Source organism: Euwallacea similis, chromosome 21, assembly GCF_039881205.1.
Source record: "Euwallacea similis isolate ESF13 chromosome 21, ESF131.1, whole genome shotgun sequence".
Classification (NCBI taxonomy): Eukaryota; Metazoa; Arthropoda; class Insecta; order Coleoptera; family Curculionidae; genus Euwallacea; species Euwallacea similis.
In genome coordinates, this window is record NC_089629.1 from 1086897 (window position 1) to 1111050 (window position 24154).

The following is a 24154-nucleotide window of genomic DNA, read 5'->3' on the forward strand; positions in this document are numbered from 1 at the left end:
ATTAAAGTTAATTGAGGTCACTTCCAACACCTTTTGAAATAGGTAATTCCTTTGACATTTTGTCATTCGATTTGTATATTACTATTTTGTTATTTTTAATTAAAATGTAAAATTCAAATAAAAGTGTAAGTTTTTCTGCATAATTTATTTACTAAAATAATTTTTTTTATGTAAAAATATTTAAGCTTTCATAATTTTTAATAAAAAATTGCAAAAATACTTTCTACCAAAAATTATGATAACATTTATGCAACATGTTGCATGTAAGTGGCGTCCCTTTAACGCTAAACCGATGTTTACATCTTGTGTATAGTATAAAAATATTCAAGTCCACAAAATTTCAATAATTTATCTCAAATGGTTCTTAAATAATTTATGATTTTCGAAAAAAAAACATTTTTTTTGCGCTCCTTATATTTTCGTAACTATCAATATTTGATACAGGCAAGTTGATACCAAATGTCTCATTTGTACATGTACTATCTCCACCCGCTCTGTGTCCCTATAGTTATGGGACACCCTGTACATATATACCTGGGCGCATTGAAAGAGTTTCTGAGTGTGTTACTCTTCCACACGTTTTCATCCTTATTGGCTTTATTCAGTATTCTAACCAATTGATCTTTGATCGATTTTTACACTTGCAAAAATGTGATTCATAAGGTGGTATTAACCGAATAATTGTCAGATTTGTTTATTGAATCCCGTATTACGGCGCTCAAGAACAATTTTTAATCTCAAATGTATTTTGTTTGCTTTGCGAATTGAAGAGAAATAAAATTTCTGGAATAATAAATCCTATCGACTGTAGCCATGATTACAATGGAGCAGCTGGAGCCATATACGAAGAGCGAAACTAAAATACAACGGAATTCTGGAAAATGAGATCAAAATAGAAGATAATTACTCATCAAAGTTAAATGATGAATGGATATTTTTCAGTTCTAATGCAAAGAAATAATTTTTGATAAAGCTTCCGGCTACTTCAATGAAATAGATACAATTCATAACAAACTATAATATGGAAAATTATGAATCGGATAAGGAATTGAATCTCTGTTGTTGGATCAAACACAAATATATACACAGCAAAGGTCTTTACGGTATATTTGGCTGGATAAAACTTCTTACATTAGCAAATCTTGGAATTGATAAGGTAAGAATCGGAACTGTTTCCTAATATAATGAAAACTTGAGATTCAACGTGCTGAATATTGTTTATTTCAAACTTTTGGAGCAGATACACACAAATTCTCCATTTTGTAAACACATGCACTCACCGAAGAAACGGCAGTAAAGGGCTTATCAGAAAATTTGAATGTTTTCCTACGTTTTTGACAATTTTGACCTAACACTGAGCTACGGGGTTTCAGACTTAAAAAACGATGCTACATCCGTTTTTTCTCGATCATGAGGCTATCCTATTAATATATATTATTACTTCAACCTGTCAAATTGTATCATTGTGTCTTTTAAAGTTTTAAAGATATTCATATTGAAACATTTTCAACTGACCTCGTATGTATATGTGTTACTCCGAACAATTCTGTTCGCCCTATAGTAGATTTCCAGAGTCGATCCTATTACACTTAAGAAAAAGAAAGTCCCTTCAAAGTGTCATCTTGTCATGATTAATTATTAAGTCAATTTGACAAATGTGTCCTGTTGTCGATGTATGGAATCACTAGGCGTTTTCCGTTGGGTGTCAGAAATGGGATTGCCACACAGAATTCGTAAAACAGGAACGTTATATGTTTTATTACTGAACTTAGAATAAATTTATATCTACTGTGTACAGAATATGATTGTTACCAGTTGGAGTACATGTGGAGGAGACGAGGCCCAAAAGAGGAAAGAGACCGTTGGTGGTGTGATCAACGGTTTTATATGGTTTTTGATCGAACTATCTAGAATGTATTTCCGAAAACCGTTACGGAAAATGTTTTCCCACCGTAGTTTTAGTTCTCTACAGAACCGAGATGTTGCTCTGGTTCGCAGTGCAGTGTCACTGTCATTAACAGACGGGTGACATTGCACCGCGCTGCTGGCTCCGCCACAAATGTGTGAAACGTTAAAGTCAAACACTGAAAAAATAGTTTTGAAAACCGAAAAGTTCCTCAAAATTTGAATTAGTTTGGATAAAAACTCGCCAATTCGGAAGAAAATGCCATTGTTGCGTGACCGTCCCACTCTCAATCAGATCACGAAGACACAGTATTTATAGCAGTGGCAATTTGCAATAACACGTAACACGCAATATTTCCATTGAACGATGTCTCATCCTTCAGTGCATAACAATATCCCCACAAGGAAAATGGGGCAAAACGGTATTATCCAGCCCCTACTTACAGATTTGTATCAGATCACTATGGCATACGCTTACTGGAAATCACAAAAAGACAGAGCTTCTGCAGTCTTCGATTTGTATTTTCGTAAAAACCCATTCCATGGAGAGTTCACTATATTTGCTGGACTAGAGGAGTGTCTCAAGTTCCTGGATAATTTCAGCTATTCAGATAGCGACATTGAGTATATTAAGCAAATATTGCCCTTGCATGTTGAAGAGGAATTTTACCTATATTTGAAGTCCATTACTGCAAAGGATATAAAGTTATATGCTGTTAAAGAAGGTACTGTAGTGTTCCCTAGAATGCCTTTAATGAGGATCGAAGGCCCACTTATAGTAGCACAACTTTTTGAAACCACATTACTAAATTTAGTGAATTATGCCAGCCTAATGGCTACTAATGCTGCTCGATATAGAATGGCAGCAGGAAAGCTTCAACTTTTTGAGTTTGGACTGCGCCGAGCACAAGGCCCAGATGGTGGCTTGTCTGCATCTAAATATTCTTACATTGGAGGCTTTGATGGCACTAGTAATGTACTTGCAGGAAAACTTTTCAATATCCCCGTGAAAGGCACACATGCTCATTCTTACATAACATCATTTAGTGGATTTGATGAAATGAAAAATAAAATATTATCACCCAAGAATGATGGATGTCCTAAGAATTTGCTAGAGTTAGCCATATGTTTCAGAAAAAAACTTGTGTCTTTGTTCAATGTACTATTGTCTGAAGTAAACGATGGAGAACTGGCAGCATTTGTATCATTTGGTATTGCTCTCCCTGATAGCTTCATGGCCTTGGTTGACACCTATGATGTAATAAAGAGTGGATTAATCAACTTCAGTGCAACAGCTTTGGCTTTGCATGAATTGGGGTACCAGGCCCTGGGTGTTAGGCTGGATAGGTGAGTTTTTTAAAGCTTATTTCAATTGGGGGTTCAATGTTAAGTTTAAGTGGTGACCTAGCCTATCTATCCTGTGTGGCAAGAGGATATTTCAAGAAAGTTGCTCAAGACTACAATATTCCATATTTTGCTGATTTGATGATTATGGCTTCAAATGATATTAATGAAGAAACCATTCTGAGTTTGAATGAACAAGTGCATTGTATTGATTCATTTGGGATTGGCACTCATTTGGTGAGTATTTTTTTATAAATAAGAGTAAGCAGAAGATAATTGTGCAAATACTTTACTCTTGATATACCTACTGCTGAATTTCTCGTCACTTTGTAGTCAAAATGGTGACTGTTATCTTTATTCTCATTATATGATTTTCGATTTGATTATTGAGGAAATAGTTTTTTGCGCAAGAACACCTCTAGTAAATCCCAATTTAACATTCACTGAATTGTTTTTTTATCTTGAAAGACAAGATGATTTCACTTATCTAGAAGTTAAGCAAAATTCAATGTACAATTTATTTTAATTAGGTTACATGTCAAAAGCAACCTGCTCTGGGCTGTGTTTATAAAATGGTTGAATTGAACGGACAACCTCGAATAAAACTTAGTCAAGATGTCGCCAAAGTAACTATTCCTGGCAAGAAAGATGTGTATAGACTTTATGGTGAAGCTGGGTATGCCTTGATAGATATTTTACAAAGGTCTTCTGAAGATTCTCCAGTGGAGAACAGAAAAGTTTTGTGCAGGTAATAACCGTGACTAAAAAATGAATTTTGTATTGAAATACATTTGTATTTGACTAGACACCCGTTCCAAGAGTCCAAACGAGCTTTTGTAACGCCTTCCAAAGTGGAAAGATTGCTGATGTTAAGGTTCGACCAAGGTCATATATGTCAACCTTTAGAAACGTTGCAAGAAATGAGGCAAACTGTAGAAAGTTCTCTGAAAATTCTAAGACCAGACATAAAAAGAACTCTTAATCCAACACCATATAAGGTGTCGGTTAGTGATGATTTGTATCAGTTCTTGCACACATTGTGGCTGGCAAACGCACCTATAGGAGAATTATCATAGAATTAGTATTAAATTGTTTTTAGAAGAATTCTTTTTGACGCAACTTTAATTAAACTAATTTTTTAAACTGTATATGAAGAAATCTGTTACTTTTATATTTATAAAACATATTTTGTTTCTTATATGAAAAATGTTGGACTTAAGCAGAGTGCAGTTTATTTAAATATGTATTTGCATTTTTGCAATTATTAATTTACATTTTTTTATTTTTCACGGTTTTATAAGAAGTCTAAAACTATATTGTTGAAAGTAAGATAAGTACCTACTAAATACCTAAAAATAATAGCGTGTTCTATTGGTAAATCGAGGAGCACAATTTCAGTATTATTATACTGCTTTAGTGATATTCACTAGATAGGAATAAGAATACATTATTTTTGCACTACTTTTCCCAATAGGAAACGCCATAACAAACCTGCCTAATTGTTAGATATGTGTGCTTCTTATAATTGAGAATTAATTGGAACCCATAGAACTTATAGTTTTTTAATAAGTAGATAAGCAACATGAAATAATGAATATCAAGAACTAATAAATAAGTACCTAGGCAATTCTAAGTTAGTAAGTTTAAGAAGGAATCGAAGAACCTTACTTAAAAGTTTATTAGGCAAGGAATTTTATGATGCAAATATAATCTATAAGAAACAACAGGCATTTTTTGTTGTAAACGCATGGGTGTATAAATATTGTAGTAAAGAATGATATCAAGATATTTATTAAAATGTTTTAGTTTTCTAGCTTGGTATTTTTATTTTCTTACTACTACTTACTTCCAACGATAAAATGCAAGTGTTCACTTTTTTGGCAAAATAGATACATTTTAAAACTTACCTCTGGGATATCACTAATTAATACTGGCCAGGAGATGCCACAGAGCCCCATTCTTAATCTTTTGCTATTTCTTCTATATTATGTAAACAGACTGAGTGAAAATAGCCGGAATAGTAAATTCTTGACTTCTAAGAAAAAGGATTTAATATGGAGGGATATACATTTTTCAAATGGTGAAAGACTTAGGGAGAAGCGAAGAAAAATAAAATAGAAACACCTATTTATAATGTTCCATTTTTTGTGTAGCAAATATGTATTTATCACACCCATTGATGCTTTCGGGTCGTCTCCAACTCCATCTAGAAGATATGATATGAGCTTTACACATCTCAAGGGTTTGAAGGCCTCACACATGAGTAACCGAACTTAGGCCGCAACACAACGTCAAATTCAACTTCAAGATTTTAAATTGGGTCGTCAAGTTGTGTTACGTATTTGTCGACAATCAGGGCTGGCAGCGAAGCCAAATCCAATGTCGATTTTATAAATCCGGCCTAATGCTTTTAGCTACTCGAGTTGTCGTGTACTTTGGAGTGATACTAAAAAATAACAAAACACATTTTCAGAACCGCTAGTCAGACGTTGGGGAAAGTAGCGATACCGAACTTTACTTCTATATGTGTTACTAATGCGTCATAAACGTGTCATTATTAACTTTTTTCAACTGTTTTTGAAAAAATACAAGCAAACTTACTAAAAAGTCATTCAACACACCAAATAATGATGCCTTTTACAGCTATTAGAAAGAAATATATATTAGTAGAACACTTTTCTGAAAATTACCATTAACACACAAAAGCTGCTGAAGTTCTTTCCACATGTCGGGCATGAAAACTTTTGTGGCTTTTGACGATACTTGTCGTGTTTTCTTTGAATATGTGTTCTAAGGTGCTGTTTCAATTTATATCTGTTGCCACATGAGTAACATATAAATTCTTCACCTTTGTGATTAAAGGCTGTGTGAAATCTTAACTCTGGAAACCAAAGCAGAAATATTAATGGACGTTCGACTAGACTACGTCTTGCAGCAATTTTTGTTTTATAACATGCTTCTTCCTATTGTCGCAATGTAATACACTATTGACGTTATTAATGAAACATGAAACATTTATTGCTTTCCAAACACATTCTCATAAAAAAAATAGATTAATGACAATACATAAAAATAATTAGAAATGAAAATACAAAAAATACACTTACTAGAGCCTGTTTGAAATTCCATATTACACGTTGAACATTTAAACTTCTCTTTCCAATTTGGATTGTGCATAGAACTTTTGTGTCGTTTTAATGCAATTTTGTTATCATAAACGGAATTACATATGTCACATACATATGCCGCAATGTTTTCTTTTTTAAACTGATCTCTGATTATTGTTGATTTACGAATGTTTTTCACTACGGTTTTCTCCCCATTTTCCACATCCGCTAGCGACATAATAACAAAATTCTTGGTGGCTTTCTGTTTTCTTAACATAGACGATATCTCCTTAAAGGAGTCAGTGTCTTCCAATTTTGCTGATTTTGTAGATTTTTCTGATTTCACGTAAACATGTGATTTGCTTTCATCAGATTGCAATTGATTAACAGACTGGTCTGAATATATATTAATATCTTTATCTGTGTTATAAATGGAAGAGTCATAATCACTAGTTGCTTTTTCAGGTTCAGGCCTAACGTCAATTGGTTCTTCTTTTGGTTTGAATTTATCATTTATTAGCAAATAATTATTTCCAGTCTTTCCACATACAACTTCTGAATGAGAAGAGCTTTGGTATTTTTTCAAAAATTTTTCTGATTCCTTGTATAATGCAATAAAATCATAGGCCGCTTTTAGGGCCACTATACATGACGCACATATTTCTTTCACAGTTGCCTCAGAAATTATGATCTGAAAATGAGATATGGAACATGTATAGGTGTTGGTATAATCTTTTCAGGAAATATTTGTATGGAATTGAGTTGATTAATACAATCCCTCACTAGGTTCTAAGATCTATTATGGCCAAAAAAATATTAATAACCTTTGGGGAATTTGTAATAATTATGAGAGTTGAATGAGTGATAAAATTCTCTTAATAGATGTATATTTTCACAAATTAAACTTTGCAGAGAATCAAAAGATGTTCTGTGTGGTACATTTTGAAATTAAAGCCCTGGATGTTTTCATATTACATATTTACAAAAAATTCAAATAATAATTTGGTTCATAGGATCCAGTGCATTTTGGCATTCAATTGTCAATTGTATAATAAAATTACTTCTACACTGATTTAATTTCAGGAATGTATTTTAATTACTTAAATTGGATTAAATTACTATAATTGCCTAAGAAATTACTTTTCTGAGTAATTAGCATTTTATTTATTTTTATTTTACTCTTAAAAACTAGTAATTGTGGTTGTTTTGTTTAGTTAAGGGATTTCATATAAAAGTTGCTGAATACAGTTGAACCAGTCAGAAAAGGAATCAACCCAGACCATGTACAAATCCGTTTGCACTCTAACCTGTTGCCAAGTTCCCTCATAGTACTTCAAGTATGTACTACATTAAAATACCTCAGAGATCTCACTTGAGTAATTTTATAAAAAATCAATTGAGTGGCTGTAGCTTCTCAATATTTAATTTAAGGTGTCGGCAAAGTGACTGAATTCTCAAATAATGTGTTTCAAATCATTAAATAAAAAATTCATGTTTAATGTGTTTTTTGTTAAAATCAGCTCTTTGGTGACTATTAGAAATAGAAGCTTATTATGACATTTTTAAAAAAAGGTCTTTGCTCAGATATGATACAGCTCGTTAGCACTTTTCGTTTAACTTGAAAACTTTAGATAAATCTAACTATGAAAATCATTTCTTCAGTTGTCATCCAAGTTGTCAAACCATATTGAAGGTAATGTGTCAAATTTCCAAGACTTGCTAGGCAACCACTGTCAAGTGATGCAAACTTTATATCAGGTTTCTCTTATTTACTGTGGAAATAGGAGTATCCTCTTAAAACTTGACCACCCTGTAGGTACATAAGTACATACCGGATTTGCCTATACCTACCTAACATTCATAACAAAGCTATAAAGTAAACACTATGAGAATGAAAGCTTACTGAAGATGAAGTCACTATTTCCAATACTTCAAAGATGGACTTGCCATTCTTCCCGATATCTGATAGAAGATAATCTAGTGGTATAAAATTATTACTTTCTTTAGTGTTTAAGCAACATATACAGCGAACTTTCTCCATAACTGCAACGCACGCTATTTTCAACTTGTTTTGATTGTTAAACTCAAATAATCAAATTGGAAACAGTGCAAACTTCACAAAACTTCAAACTCAAATGACATAAATGAAATGACTTACGGTTGCAGCTCCAAGGGTGCGTACAGATGAGCCATGAAGCTGAAAGGCAACAGCGCATTCGCGTGACGTTAACTGTTCTAGTTACATGTTATCGGAGATTAGCACGCGTAAGTAAGTATTCTATAATTAAATAATTATTTACGAGTCAATAATTCATGTTTTCGTTTTATGAAGAAAGGTACTTCATAATCACTTTACCCACATAATAAAATGGCGTGTTTTAACATTAATAGTAGAAATAATATATTAAATAAAACATTAAGTTTGGAATGAACATAACAAATTTGACTAGCAGTAAAAATCCTGATGGTCCCTTAATAACCCTCGCGGCCCCTCAGTGTACTCGCACAATCCGAACTTTTTAAGCAAAACGCATTTAGTTTTTGGGTTGCCCCATTTCCCTTTGAAACTCATCCAGGGAGGCGTTTCGGTCCGTCCGAAGTGGTGGAAATTTATGGAGGCCCAGGTCTTCCACGGAGTCCCATACCCTGTTCTGTCCAGGACTTTGGGAACCCGGATAAATTCGTGGTCGCCTGGCGTTGACCAGAGGCCGTGCGAGCCTTCCGCTGCGAACACCACTGGATGTCCGCCTGCAAAATTTAAAAAAACAGCCAATGGTTGTTCATGGGACTCTATGTCATGTTGACCACCTTGTAATCTAATAAATTCAGGAAATGAGGGGACTTGCGCTACTCCTTTCCGTTTCAGTTTGGACTCAAACTTGAAGACATTGATGCTTCTCTCGTAGCTATAGTAAGCGCCTGCATCATGGACCGACAAAAATAACTTGTCTGGATGGTGGCGTCCAGAAAATGACAAGCTCATGTGTTCCCAATCCCCGATGTGGTTTCCAATTTTGCGGTAATGCCCCAGGCATTTGCTGAATATCAGCGGTGCCGGCACTTTCCCTATAAAATCCTTTCACATTAACTCACCAAGTTGTGGAAAACCACTGACCTAAAAAGCAGGCATCTTTCCCTTCGTTGAAGGGATAAAACATCCAGTAAGTTACGTGAAATGGAGGAACTAAGTCGATTCTTTGACTAGTGAGATCTCTGAAAGCGGGTGTGGAGCAGTAAGTCACAACAGCGTAAATAGGAACTGGATGGTGCCTTTTTGGGTTCTTCCCATAGAGAAATGACGACACGTTGAGTTTAAGCATTTCTAAAACACAAAAAGTTGGTCATTAGCAATTTTCACATTAGTCTCTTTCACCTTCACTTTTCTTCTACACATCTTCTTTTTGCACATGTTGAGAAGCTAAACTTACCTAACGAGTTGTTGGGTACTAGAAAATATCTCTTCGAATTATACTGGAAAAATCTGGTAAAGTGTTTGCTTTGCGTTAGAATAGATCCCTTTTCGTCAGCTATATGGGTGTTTTCCAGAAAATCATCTACATTCAACGGCATGAATTTTTCGTCTGGCGATAGCCAGATAAGGGGGGCCCATTGTCTCACCAATGTTTCAACTAAAAAAAAGTGGGTATACCAAGAGAACGGCTTTGCAAAAAAATGTCAAAAATTTTGAAAAATTTTAGATCAAATTTAGTCAAGTGTACTGCATCAAAGTAACACATCATTAGTAATAATTTATATTTTTAGCAATAAAAGTAACCTAAATGTATTACTCATACCAACGCAGTTTAGGATACCTAGTTTTTCTAGTTGGCATAGCGTGTAGTGATAGGGTGAGTCTTTATGATGCCTGTTATTTCAGACTAACTGCAGGTGAAGCAATAAAATCTATGTGTCTAGTTATCTCTTTACGAGCAGCAATAAAGGAAAATCAAGAAAACACATAATCAGCAACTTTCTCGTAACGCAAAAGTGCTATTTTCTCTTTTAATAAAGGAATATAAATGTTTCGATTGTTTATTATCGCAAGATATCTAATTCACCATATAACAACTATAATACACAATGATGGCCAATAACTATCACGTTACATAAGCAGGCCCTACATATACAGGATGGCAAAGTTTCACGTTTTTCCTCATATATGCCTTGAGTTAAATTTTTTTAATTTTGTACACCTATTTTCATTATGACCCTCTACAACGAAATATCAAAATTTTTGATGGTCATATACAGAGTGGTATGTTTCTTGGGTCATGTACTATTTTATGCTTTATACCTTTTTTGGAACTCCTTGTATGAATTCTGCTATCAAATTAAAATTTCTTCCTCAATTCTTTAGCTTTTTGGCCTCTTGCAGTATTTTTCTATCTTTCATCGTTTTCGTAGAATTTATGAAATATTTATCCATGAAAATTCGAATGTAAAGAAAGTAAAGAAAAAGTAATCATTGAGTTCGGTTATCAACTATCTAAAGTAATTCGTAACAATAATCAAATTTCTTAAAATAAAAATAAATCTAAACGAAAACAAAGTTATAAAAACTGTTGAAAATGTCCTCGCAAAATATAACAAAATTTTTAAACTTTTTTCAATGTATCGAAAATAATGCGTTTTTTACCGTGCGTTTATTAGCATTTTTTAATTATTTTGCAGGATACTATCGTCCCTTAAAATATCTCCATCGTGATATGCTACACCCTGTATACTTAGAAGAACACATTTCTTCGTTTGCATAACATCTAGACCTATTGTTCTACACTTGCTTGATATGAATTTAATTAGCGGCTTCATGTTATTGTTTTCGATATTGGAGCATAAAAAAGCTTTCTCTCTTAAACCATTTTTGATTTGAGGGATGTCATAACATGTATGTACATATTTCAACCTAGATATTTCATTACGCGTGCATCATAATCGAGAATTATACTCGTATATTGTGATTTTCTTACATCGATGTGCAACCACTTAATGATCGTTCACTTTCGGAGAGAAAATGTCATCGAGCGTAAATGATATGAAACAAATGCTATAGAACGGGAAGAATAAGCAATTATACCTCCTACCAAAATATAATTAACATATGTCCATATACGAAATGGGCCAGGATTCTAACGAAACCTTAAATTTAGAGTTTAGAGGGTAGGAATTGAATTTAAAATGTCTACACGATGAGGAAGCGAAAATTGTGAAAAATCAAGATATTTAGGTTTTGTTGTTAATTACTTAGCGATTTGGAGATAAATCGGTTAGATATTGTACTCAAAACAAATTGTGTGTAAATTAGCTCTAAAGGTAAACTAGGGGAAGAGCTCTTAGAAAATCAAGAAAAGTTTATTTAATTGTAGCTTTTTTGCGTATGCACAGGGGTTTGGTCTTGAAAAGAAAACAACAATGATTTCAATAATCAAATTATTGAAATAAGATTTTTAGTTAATTTGAAAAGTATGGATCTTTGGCCGCGATCACCGACAAAATGTAATATTGCTCTCGTATATAATAGATATTATCCCCGCAAGGCAAAGTAGCAAGTTTCTAAGTAACATTAAGGCTAATGAGTATTAAAGTGTTAATTTTCATTGCAAAACATGCCCTTCACACTTTTACCAGTGCCTCAAAATTTACAAAAAAAAAACACAAATTCATCTACGGATCTGCGGAAAATTGCGTTGAGAGCATCTAATTCAAAGATGTGTAACGTTTGTTCTAAAAGAGTAAAACATCTAGTTCACGAAAAAGAATGCGTTATAAATCAATATTTAAAACATAGGTTTCGTTGGAAACTGGGTTAATTGGTAGATTTTCATTCGCAAGCGAATAGCGCAAGTAATCACCTACGTAACACTATACGAGTATTCTTCTGTTTAATATTAAATCGTGTGGTAATCTTATCTCTTTCACATACCAAAAATTACTCAAAGGCATTTAGAAATTACTTACTTTTTCCAACATCGTACCAACTGCCACCATTGCAACTGCCGAGGAAACACCAAAACACTAACAGAACTAGTCCAATTCTAGCGCTGGACATTTCTCACTAACGGACATGCTTACGCCCTTAGTCAGCAATCCTTAGTATCCAACAATTATCATTTGCTATTGTTCAGTGTTTTCAATCTTCATTTTATTGACCTTGATTCGAAGATACTCACCCGTTAACCGATATTTGGCGAGTGCAGGCCTTCATTATCAACCACTGTGAAAGAAGCGGCATTTGCTGAGCTTTCACTTCGTTTTCCATCAGAATAAGTTTAAGTGTGTTGTATTTTTATTTCTGAGAGTTAGAAAGGGACGTATCTAGGTGGGTTTATATGTGGGGCTCCTCCGTGGGGAATAGTGCATTGCAAACTTTTTTCTCGGGCTCACTTTGCGGGCACGGAAAAACGAATTTTGCGAATTGTTATTTAACTCATTGGGTGGTGTTTCCGTTCGTGGTTAAAAAATTTCTTCACCAAAAATTGGGGCTTGAACAACACACAGCTTTCGAATTAAAAAATCATTTAAAAAACTTTAAAAAAATTCCAAGCAGTCCGGAAATATAAAAAAAATTATGTATAAAATGTCTAAAAATCGACCTTCGCCCCTTTTTAGCAGATTTAGACTTAGATAATATTGTAAAAAAGGCAAATACAGAAAACTGCAATATTTACGAAGCAAGTAATGTCCTCGCTCTTAAAATGTTTCTGGGTCGTCGCCACAAGAAGTTGTACCTGGGTCAACTGTTACTTAAGAAGTAGTTTTACATATTTCTCCAATTTGTGAATTTAAGGTTAGATAAATATACAACTGTTATTATGAAATAACGATTATTATATTTAGGAATCGCTACTTAGCGCTTAATTTGGATGTTGATGACCTTGCATCTCAGATCTATTAAAGACAGTTTAAGCAACACAGCAGCATTTGTCCTGATTAAACTTACACGTTTCTTTATTATTTATTTTACTTTATTTATTATGCGACTTTTTTATTATAATTTTATTAATTATTTACTCTTTTTATTTATTTATTTTTTCCGTTTCCTAAAGATTTTTTAAAAAGTACATCGCGCATTTTTCGATATACCGTTAAAGAAACCTAGTTTTTATGCTTTAACTTCATAGAATTTCCACTATCACTCAAATGGCTTCTTTCAGTTGTTCTTTGCTTGAAAATCACTAGAACTCCTCACATTTTCATCACCTCACTTCATACTCCCAACTTCCCTTGATCATATCACTCGCCTTCTCCCCAATCATGAAAATAACCGCGTTGGTGTGCCCGGCCACAATATTGGGCATGATAGATGCATCCACCACCCTCAGATTTCTAATACCGTGGACTCTGAGCTGAGAATCCACCACCGAAGATGGGTCTTCAACGGGGCCCATTTTGCACGTACCCACGTGATGCCCCAGGGTGGTAGCTAGTTGCCGAAGGGAGCAGGTCCAATATTCGTCCGAGCCAAGGACCAAGTGCTCGCAGTTGGGGAAGGGTAGTAGACGGGGGGTTGCGTTGTAGCGTTTGAAGTGGTCGGATTGGGTTATGGAGATCGCCTAAAAGAAGATTCAGTTTGATCAGACGGAGGGATAATTAGGTGTGCAGAGGAACTTTTGAGAACCATCTAACACTAAGAAGAAAACTCCATATAAACTTATCTCAGCAAAAAAGAGGTTTGGAGAGGAAAAATGAGGGAGGACCGTTAATGATCGATGTTTGATATGTTCAACTAAATATCTCAAAAATTGAAAGGACTATTTTATTAGACACAAAAACAGGGACTTTTTTGAAAATATAATTCACTGCATCTCACAATAGCTGCGTTAGTCGATCTATGTTGATACGAATATTTAGGTAAAACAGTAAATTTGGGACTGAAAGTATTTTTATCGAAACTTTCCCAGTAGGTTTTCTTTATGGCTTGTTTTGGATAAAAAATGCGCACTAATTTTCTAAAATAAAAAAAAATTATGACGCTGTTGCCCTCTTAAATAAGACACCCTGTAGTAAGTAGCATAATCTTCCACTCATAGTTTGCACAGAGACGGCCTTAGCAAGTCTGGCGCTCCAGACGAAATATTTACTTATCGCCTCCTTACCTCCAAGAAAAAATTCTTATACAAGGTGTTCGGAAATAATGTCAAAATATTTTAGAAGATGATTCTAGACATTAAAATAATACAAGAAGTTCTTACAAACATACCCCAAAAAGCGCTTCTTAAGGGGTCTAGAACCCCTAAAGAGGGAACTTTAAAGATGTTTTTTTTGTAATATTTTCCAAACGGCTTGCGATAAAATTATGAAATTCGATATACTTTAATAAGTTGGAATGGGAAAACTTCTTTTGTGTTAATAATTCCATATTTTAGTCAGAAGCGTCGCATACAGGGGGTCTCCAAAGTAAATGTTGTCTTAACTTTTGTTTATGAAATTTCTTAATTTTTTTAATCAAATTACTGAATCGCAGATATTTTTAAGTAAGAAAGGTCCTGTCATTTCACTTCGATAGGATGGATCGTTTTCTAGAAAAATTATTTTTTTTAAACCGATGCATGACTATATGGACATCGAAATGCATTTTAATAAATGTAGTAACCATTCCTGTAATAGAAGCTTTTTTTTAAATTATTGCTCATCAATAACAAGACTAATATTACTAAGAATTTATCAATAATTATTCACAACAAATATTGAAACGGCCTCAGTACATCTCAATGCATCCTCTAATTTGAAATATAATTTCAAAAATATTGTGAAAAAAACATGTTCAGAGTTTCCCCTTTAAGTGTTTTAACTCCTTTAAAAAGCAATTTTTAGGGTATGTATATAAGAACTTTTTTTATTATTTTAAGTTCTAAAATCACCTTCCAAAATATTTCGACGATATTTCCGAACATCCTATATAAGAATAAGAAAATTTTAGATGACTAAATATAGTATGAAATGGCCTTTTAATCCATATGGGGTGTCTCATTTGGAGAAAATGACTTTTTTGTATTAGTTCAGTTCAATTTATTTTGCAGACCACTCTGTAGATGGTTATCAAAATTGAAATTGAGAAGAATGAAGTGCAGCGTTTTGACTTTTTACTAGTAAAATTTTGCTTTGTTAGTTCCACTGTAATCATTTTTTTTACACGAAGATTTTTGCCAATTTTTAGATAAAATCATTTTTGTCTCCGAAAGTTGACATTTTATATTAACAGCATGTTACATAAAGCTGACTTGAAATTCAACATGGAATCATAAAAAGAATAAAAAAACACAGTCATTTCATTTAAAATAACAAAGTTTTTATCAATTTTGAAAATATTTTCACCGATAGATTTTGAGCCCAAATGGCTGCATACCAAATTGCGATTTTCTACCTTTTGCGGATCTCTCAACACTTCTACCAGACACTCAGCTAAAAACACCCTGTATAAGAAACAATAAAAAAAATACCATAATTCTTGAAAGCGCTTGGATTGCGCGTTTACACATTCTAAGTGCTTAATAAAGATCATTCACGTTCGTTAATTGAGTTTTCCCGCACAATGAATTGGAGCTCTCTGGATGACACTAGAGCCATAATTTACCACAACAAAGGAGTATCGTAAGTTGCGACCTAAATACCGCTAACACAGACCGTTAAGGTCTCTCAATGTTGACATACACTTTGTTTCCATGCCGGTATCCATGGCACGCAATGACACCCGTATGGTCTTCAACCTAAATTTCCATCGATCATTCTTTTCAGCCCTTTATTTTTCCCATTATAACCATGTAGCTCCTAAGTCACATTTCGTCAAATATGCCCTCAAAGAGCTTCTTAGTGAAAGTGGAACTCGAGATACAAAAAGTGAGTTGTCCGGGTGTTTGGTTGTGTTCCAATGGGAAAGTATCGTTGCAGCTTTATATGCTGGACTCCACCATCCAGACTGACTCGCATAAACCCTTCTTTCCTGTTAGCTTCAAGGAGAAGTTCATATTTTACAAGACCTTTTTGAAGGAGAGGAGGCTCAGCGAGCTGCAGAGAACGTTGGGGAGGGAGTGGATTTGTGCCGAGTTTATCCAGTGGAAAAGCTGCGAGGAAGGAGTGATATTGGCTAGTTTCCAGACCACTTTAGACGACCTCTTATATCCAACAAGACCCATAGATCGCCAAAGCACTGAGGTAGATCTGCTTATGGAACCAACAAAGCTATTCCCTGGCACCATATCCCCTAAGTTAGAACTAAGAACCAGAACTACCATACAAGAAATCACCGTTCCGGACCAGGACCTACACCGTTTTGAGGGAAATTTTAGAAAGAGGATCTGCCCCAAACATAAGAGGAGGCCGCAAGTGCACCCAAAATGGGTGTGCCACAGTGTAGCCTACAGTAAAGCTCAGCAGCGCTGCCCTAAGGGCTGCAAGGGAGACAAAAGGCCCGCATTTAAGTATAAAAGGGCAGAAGATGACCTTATATTGAGGCTCAATCCAAATAAGGTGTCCAAAGATGACGTCGTTAGAGCTGATGTTGGTGAAAAGCGTAATAAAGAAGAACGTTGTTATTGTCGAGACATTTCGCAGGAAGTCGATGAAACTGAGGATGATAACCCAGAGATCAGTATTGGTAAATCGGCAAAAAGTAGGCCGTATGGATGCGTCTGCGAAAAGCAGCATACTCCTCAGCTATGCCCAATTTGCTCAAAATACGAGGGAACATTTGCCAAAGTCTCAAGCTTCAAACCGCCTTCAAAACCAAAGAAATTTCTTAGCGCAGTAGAGCTACTAAACAGCGAGAAGTACTATTGCTCCTATTGCAGAAATACGTATGTAATCAGAAGGTGTCCTTGCAAGGATATGGAGGTGCCATCGCAGAAGAAGAAGGTTTGTTTGTGTGTACCCGAAGAAAGTAGGGCTGGGAATTTAGTGTCGAAGTTGCATGAAAAAGTGATGAACACTGTCCAGGCTGGAAGAATTAGGATCGATGATTGCATCGGAGATTGTGAAGTGACGGAATAGTAATTTTATATTTATGAAACATCAGTTTTATAGAGGTTGTTCCATATGATGAATGTGGAATCGTCCCGTATCTCGCTCTTGTTTGGAAGATAAAAAACTGCAAGAAAGCACGCCCCCTTGGACATTTTTGTTTGAAGAAAAGAGAATCATTGACCATCACTTTTTCGAGATATGACTGAAAGTTATGTTCTTTTCTTGTATGGACACCCTGTACATTATTATTAGTACACAGGGTGATTCAGTTTTAGTCTGCGTCCTTTCAGGGAAGAAAACCGCAAAAAAAACGGTCTTTCGCAACAAAATTTTTTGAAAAACACTTGTTATGCAACGTACAGGGTATTAGATTTTCAGAATTTTTAAAAAGATTTTTCTTTTGCTGTCCTTGCAATTTTTCTATTAGCACAAATTTGTATTCAAAATTAATTGAAGAACGGATACTGATGAAACTGAATTTTCAAACAAAATTGTCTTATTTTGTGATTTTTTTGAACCTATTGAAAGGTCGGAGATTAAATCTGACCACCTCGATGACCAGCCTCTTTATTCTGACTGCAAAAATCTAGGGTTTAATGATAATTAAAGGGTTTTAAGGCCACTTATTTCAACACGTGTTACCCTCATTTTGAATATTTTCAACGATATTGTTAACATTATCCGAATTAGCCCTCATGATTTTTACTATACAGGATGTAAGATATTATCATGGAGATATTTCAGGGGGAAATAGTTCTCTGCAAAATAATAAAAAATGCTAAAGACCATTAGACAAAAACGCACCATTTTCGACATACAGAGTAGCAAATTTTCACATTTTTTCCTTATTTTTTTTTTTTGTTATGTGTGACATAAGTTAAATTTTGGAGGTTTCGTACATTTATTTTCTTTAAGGTCCTCTACAACAAAATGTCAAAATTGTCGGTAACCTCATACAGGGTGTTATATTTTTTTGGGTGTGCGTGTACTATTTTGTGTTTTGCATTTTGTTTTTGAAACACCCTGCATGAATTCTAGTACCAAATTTAAATTTCTTTTTCAATTTTTTTAGTTTATTGGTCTCCTGCAGTATTTTTTTATCTTTCACCATTTTTGTAGATTTTAAAAAATAAGTATTAGTGCAAATCAAAAATGTAAAGGAAGTAAGGAACCAAATAGCCATCCGACTCAATTCTCAACTATCTAAAGCAATTCGTAACATTTAATCAAATTTCTTAAAATAAAAATGATTCTAAACGAGAACAAAATTATAAACAGTGTTGAAACCATCCTCCTCCTCAGTTGTGGCCTTCTAAACCTCCAGACCTGAATAGTCTAGATTTTTTTAAACTAAGGGACACCTCAAATCATTGGTATATCATTCCCCAATTGAAACAGAAGAGGAATTGCGATATAGATAATAGAATAGTGGATTCATGAAATATCATCCGCAATACTTCTGGAATTTTTAAGAGTCCGTTGGTTTATGAGGCAAAGAGTAAAATCATACATCTGCATAGTAGAAGGGCATGTTTAAACAGTTATTATGAAAAAATGTGAAAATTTGCCACCATATTCAAAATGGTGCGTCTTTCATCATGGGTCTATTAGCATGTTTTTATTATCTTGCAGAGTACTATTGCCCCTGAAATATCTTCATGAGGATATATTATTTTTTCTATAGACAATATGGTTACGTTATGTAATTGCCTACGGTGTTATTGTTATCGATGATTTTGCAATTTTGATTAAGGAAACCATGAGTCGCTAAAAGACAAAATAATATCAAGGTTCCTGGCTAATGCTAATTACGTTTACGTGTTTCGCTCGTGTGACATTCATTTTAGTGGCGCAAGAACTCTCTATTATCTATATTAAGTTCCTGGCAATTGAGAATTTCTGTTCTATAATATTTGCATTATTCTGGAAATGAAATGCTTAATTTGCGTGAAAACTATTCGAGGCACTTAATATCCTTAAGGCTTAAATATAATAAGGTAAGGCGATAGTGATATAGACATAGTATAGCGGTAGAGTAAATCGCTATGCTATAATCAACTCGAAAGTTATGCGTAAAATGTGTACTCTTTATGCATTAGAACATTAAATTAAATTATTTAATTAGCTAATTTTAGACATTGTTACATTCCTGGTTCTGTTTGGAAATTTAACGCATTATTAACTTATTAACGAACAATGCGTTAATGTAATATTTTCTACGAAACTGGCACTGGGACAATTGGTTTAACATGGCACACTAGTTTGCTCTTATTGCAATGAACTTATAATCTAAATGTAAAGGAAGTGGGTTGGTCACCACTGTAAAGAATGCCGTTGTAGCAAAACATGCAGGCATTTCCAGAAAAACTAAAATATTCGTGTGTAATTAATTTTGAAATTAAATCAGATAATAAGTGTGCGTGTGCCGTGCGTCTAAATTTATTATCATAGGCTGGAAAATGGCCCATTAGCAGCAATGCAAGAAAGCCGCTTTCTTAGGAATATTACCCTTTATATCGTTATTTTTTCAATAAAGAAATATACTGTTAGTCACGTTACGTTTTTGCCTTTTCACCCTTAATTTCCACCAATTTCACCTAATTAATAAAGAGCACCCCCGGCATAAAATGCGATACATAGATGCTATTGGATTACAAAAAATGCATCAAATGTCCAAAAAAGCCGAAATGCTTAATTCAGTATTGAAAAAAAATGCCAAAAAATTGAGTTTTTTGCATTTTTTAATATGGGGCAGCCTAAAAAGTGACATATTTTATATGCACTTAGATTTGCCATAAAAATGCCCATCATTAGAAGAAAAAACTGGACCTGCAGCCCATTCTGAAGAAAAGTAATCCAATTTTGAAATTTTAAAAATCGTTTTTAGATTAGAATTAGTAGGAAAAAAAATATAGCGCATGCCCAAGGGTTTTCTATATATGTGTGATTTTTTTTCAAATTTTTCGAGAAACCAGTTTTTAATTTAAAAATTATAATTGAGAAGATGGCAATTTAAGGTTTTTTAGGTCTAGAGAGTGGTAGTAAGACTAATTGGCATTAGAACGTTATAACTTATGTAAATATATGGCCATTCAGTTAGGTTTTCAATTTAGATCAAAAGGCCTTTTGACTATCTTAATGGCGAGTACTCTTTATCTTACCATTTTAATTCCTTCGACCATCGTCTGAACATCCCTATCTTCAGAAAGGTAATTGGGGTAAATAACGGGCCAATGCCACGGATTGGAATCCTTCAACATCACCCTGCCTCTACTTTCTGGCCTCAACAGGACCACGGCTATGCTGAAAGATGGAGTACCAATGTACGGAGCATAGATCTTTTGGAAGGTACGTTCAGGAATCCCTACATAGATCTCCGACCTAACTATACAGCTCTGCTTCAAATCTTCACGGCCACTTACCTAACAAACTTCTAAATCCGCCATAAACGTCCCCGTTCAAAGCTCCAGCCCCTAACACCAGTTCGATATCTGGATAAGCATCTCCTTTGTCAGCATACTTGGTCTTGAGAAAAGCTAACGCTTCAGCTCCTCCGGGTACCGTGAAAGGCCCCTTCCCTCTAGCCAGATAGTTAAAAACATCCCGAGGATTTTGTACACTCAGATCTGAGATAGTTACACTTTCGTTCACAAAAATGGGAATCGCTGACATAGCCAGATGATCCTGGAAGTTGTAGCCCACAGGGAGGTCTGCTAAGACCTCGATCCCTAAATTTTTCAAATGTTCCTTGGGCCCCACGCCGCTTAACATCAACAATTGAGCACTGTTGATAGCCCCAGCGCTCAAAATCACTTCTTTCTTTGCTAGAATTGTGTATTTCAGCTTATCTTTGGTAAACTGCACCCCATAAGCCCACTTTTGAATTGGGTCGATTAAGATCTTCGTGACCCTACTATGGATGGATATGTGCAGGTTTGGTCTATGAGCCACAGGACGTAGGAAGGCTTTTGAGGCGCTGCAACGTCTGCCATTTTTAAGGGTTGCTTGAACCTTTCCGAAGCCTACAGATAATCGAAGGTTTTGATGGTTAATGCATGGTCCACGGTGTTGGCGTTACCTAATCCACTATTGCCATTGAGGTCTACATTCTCGTAGCCAAGGTCTTTACCAGCTTTAATGAATCGCTCCAAAAAAGGGCTCTCATATTGAGGGGTTTCAACGTATAAGTAACCGGACCTTCCGTGGAATTGTTCATCGATGTTTTCGTAGATAGAGCAATTTTCGGATTTAATGAAGTAAGGCAAAACTTCTGGGTAGCTCCATCCTGAAAATAGTAAAATTTATTGTTTTAGAGGTTGTTTTATTTTCAAGTTTTGATTTTTAATTTTTTTATTTTTTTAAATTAGATTTTTTAAAATTAAACTGTTTATCAACTAAAAGAGTGAACTAAAAGAGGACGTAAATGAATAAATTCACGACACATACGTTGGACTCACCTGCATTACCCATTTTCTCCCACATATTAAAATCCTCCTTATTTCCTCTGGAATAAATCATGAAATTCAGAATACTGGTACCACCTAACCCTTTGCCTCTGGCCATATTGCAGCGCTCTTCGACGTGCCCCAAACAGGCTGTCTTTAATTTTTGACTTTTGTACCCCCAATTGTACCCAGTAATAGAAAGAATGGAGGCCGTTAGGGGCACATCAGTGAGGAAAATTTCGTCCTGTCCCGCTTCCAGGAGCAAGACTGACCAAGAAGGATTTTCAGTTAGTCGGTTGGCCACCACTGACCCTCCAGATCCTTGCAGAAATTTGTTGGTTAAAGCCCGGTATGCAAAATTTCTTGCAACATCTATATGAACTGAATATCTAACACTTACCTGCACCAACCACTATAAAATCATATTCTTTATAAATTGCACTCTGGTCGCGAATGGTATTTTCATGACCCACAAATAAGCTTCGAAAGGTCCGCGAAAGGAATTCTGTAAACTGAGCCTCGCACAAAATTGTCCTGGATAGCACGAAACCTAACAACACCCAAAACATCGTCCTTTGACCCATAATGTTTGGTTTAAACTGACCAGTAAAAAAATGTTGGTGTCTTTCCAACGTTATCGGGTGCGTATTTCTTAAACAGCAACCAACCTTGGAATCGAGATCCTCAGGTTAATTCGAATTCATTGTTAAACCATCGTACTCGGTAAATGTTTGAATATAGTAGTTTATAAACGATGAGAGCTGCAAACATTGCATAAAGGATCTGGTTGATTTAAGGATGGTCAATACATAATTTAATTCTTGTCGGATGTGCCTATGTGTTATTAAGCACATCTAATAATAGCGACAAGTTCGATTTAGTACTCAGTAGCATATGCATTATTCAGATCGATAACTTGGGTAATGGCACCTCGTTAAGAACTTTTATTATCTCGACAATTGAAATCTTTCATATTCGAGAATAATTATAGCATATGGTGAAGAATCTCTGACCTGGATCTATGCAGGTTTATATCTAGAGGAAATCGGTATCTTAAATCTTCATATACAACTTTCAGTGTACATATATATCATTCCTTGGTTTTGAAAAAATCTTCAGCTGCTCCAGGGAGGTGCTGTGAAAGCCCTTTCTTATTAGGCAATTTCTTGAAAATTCTTGAAACGAAAACAAAATTATAAAAACCGTTGGAAATGTCCTTCTGAGTCATGGCCTCCTAGATACCCCGAACTGAATAGTCGGGACTTTTTTTTCATCATTGACGAATCAGATCCGATTATAATCCGAATAAAGATTGTCAACTTAATTATGCTCACGCATTAATACAGTTCAAATATTAATATACATTACGATCGCGGTTGGAGTGCACAAGAGGAAAAAATCTTTATTATTCATTTTATGACAAAAAGTCGTTCTTAATAAAAAGTTCTGTTTGTTGAGAAAATGACTTAACAATATAAACATTTTAGATTAGATGTAGAGGGTGTTAATAAATTAGGAAAGCATAAAAATACTTCAAGATAAAAGTATTATTATTTATTATTTTTAACAAAAAATATGAAACAAAGTAACTAAAAAAAAATCTAAATACACATTTTGGAATGAAAATTTGAAAGTAAAGTGGATAGAGATGTTTGGCCCGATCCATTATCTAACTAGGTCGCCTGACCTTTCTTTGTTAGATTTTTTTCTATGGGGTGTTTTAAAACAAAAGGTTTATACAAATAATCTGCCACATGACAGAGAAGTATTAAAAGAGCGCATACAGGAAGCAATAGATGAACTAAATGTGGTGCGAATTGGTAAAGTGTACAGTAAAGTTAAGTTAGGAGAAAAGTGTGTCGAGGTAGGGGGCAGTTATGTTAAATAATTTTTAACTATGTAATTTAATTTAATACTTTCGAATTTTCATTCCAAAATGTGTATTTAGATTTTTTGTTAGTTAAGCTTTGTTTCATAATTTTTTTGTTAAAAATAATAATGGTATGTACTTCTATCTTGAAGCATTATTATGCTTTCCTAATTTATTAACACTCTGTACATCTAATCTAAAATGTTTATATTGTAAAGTCATTTTCTCAACAAGCAGAACTTTTTATTAAGAATGATTTTTTGTTGTAGTCAGCAATAAAGACTTTTTTTCTCTTGTGTACTCCATCCGCGGACACACTGTATATAACGTTTTTCCGTTAACTGAATCGCGGAAAAACAAAAGTGTATTTCTACCTCAAATTTATAAAGTCACTTTACTTATTCCAAGCGAATTTTCACTTCAGTCTAAGATTGAAAATTTCTATGTGAAAAATTAATTCCTTCATTAGTGTCAGAAATTGACAACCTGTCAAGCATAGGTTTTGTGATTGGTCAGATACAAACAGT

At 34.5% G+C, this 24154-nt stretch overlaps 5 protein-coding genes across 6 annotated transcripts; 2 read left to right on the forward strand and 3 right to left on the reverse strand.

Annotated features, from left to right (window-relative positions):
- Positions 1-2062: 2062 nt before the first annotated feature.
- Positions 2063-5060, forward strand: LOC136415785 (nicotinate phosphoribosyltransferase-like). Its single transcript, XM_066400584.1, has 4 exons — positions 2063-3252; positions 3303-3486; positions 3780-3997; positions 4055-5060. The coding sequence occupies exons 1-4, from the start codon at positions 2273-2275 to the stop codon at positions 4323-4325; spliced, it is 1653 nt and encodes a 550-aa protein (XP_066256681.1). The 5' UTR covers positions 2063-2272; the 3' UTR covers positions 4326-5060.
- A 391-nt stretch (positions 5061-5451) lies between these two features.
- LOC136415786 (zinc finger protein 354B-like) lies at positions 5452-8484 on the reverse strand. The gene is made up of 4 exons (XM_066400586.1): positions 8260-8484; positions 6357-7047; positions 5940-6130; positions 5452-5695 (listed from the first exon to the last, which is right to left on the reverse strand). The coding sequence occupies exons 1-4, from the start codon at positions 8395-8397 to the stop codon at positions 5660-5662; spliced, it is 1056 nt and encodes a 351-aa protein (XP_066256683.1). The 5' UTR covers positions 8398-8484; the 3' UTR covers positions 5452-5659.
- A 236-nt stretch (positions 8485-8720) lies between these two features.
- On the reverse strand, positions 8721-12589 carry LOC136415812 (uncharacterized). 2 transcript variants are annotated; one of them, XM_066400639.1, is made up of 6 exons: positions 12524-12589; positions 12312-12442; positions 9785-9985; positions 9472-9678; positions 9165-9422; positions 8721-9104 (listed from the first exon to the last, which is right to left on the reverse strand). In XM_066400639.1, the coding sequence occupies exons 2-6, from the start codon at positions 12400-12402 to the stop codon at positions 8803-8805; spliced, it is 1059 nt and encodes a 352-aa protein (XP_066256736.1). In that variant the 5' UTR covers positions 12403-12442; positions 12524-12589; the 3' UTR covers positions 8721-8802. The 2 variants fall into 2 exon arrangements, with proteins under 2 accessions (XP_066256736.1, XP_066256735.1); XM_066400638.1 differs by having other exon boundaries at positions 12312-12526.
- A 929-nt stretch (positions 12590-13518) lies between these two features.
- On the reverse strand, positions 13519-22658 carry LOC136415827 (glucose dehydrogenase [FAD, quinone]-like). Its single transcript, XM_066400667.1, has 6 exons — positions 22158-22658; positions 21770-22078; positions 21391-21597; positions 20735-21334; positions 20474-20676; positions 13519-13906 (listed from the first exon to the last, which is right to left on the reverse strand). Exons 1-6 carry the CDS (start codon positions 22339-22341, stop codon positions 13550-13552), a joined length of 1860 nt encoding a protein of 619 aa, XP_066256764.1. The 5' UTR covers positions 22342-22658; the 3' UTR covers positions 13519-13549.
- On the forward strand, positions 15831-17384 carry LOC136415837 (uncharacterized). Its single transcript, XM_066400688.1, has one exon. The coding sequence runs from the start codon at positions 16143-16145 to the stop codon at positions 17337-17339; it is 1197 nt and encodes a 398-aa protein (XP_066256785.1). The 5' UTR covers positions 15831-16142; the 3' UTR covers positions 17340-17384.
- Positions 22659-24154: the final 1496 nt, after the last annotated feature.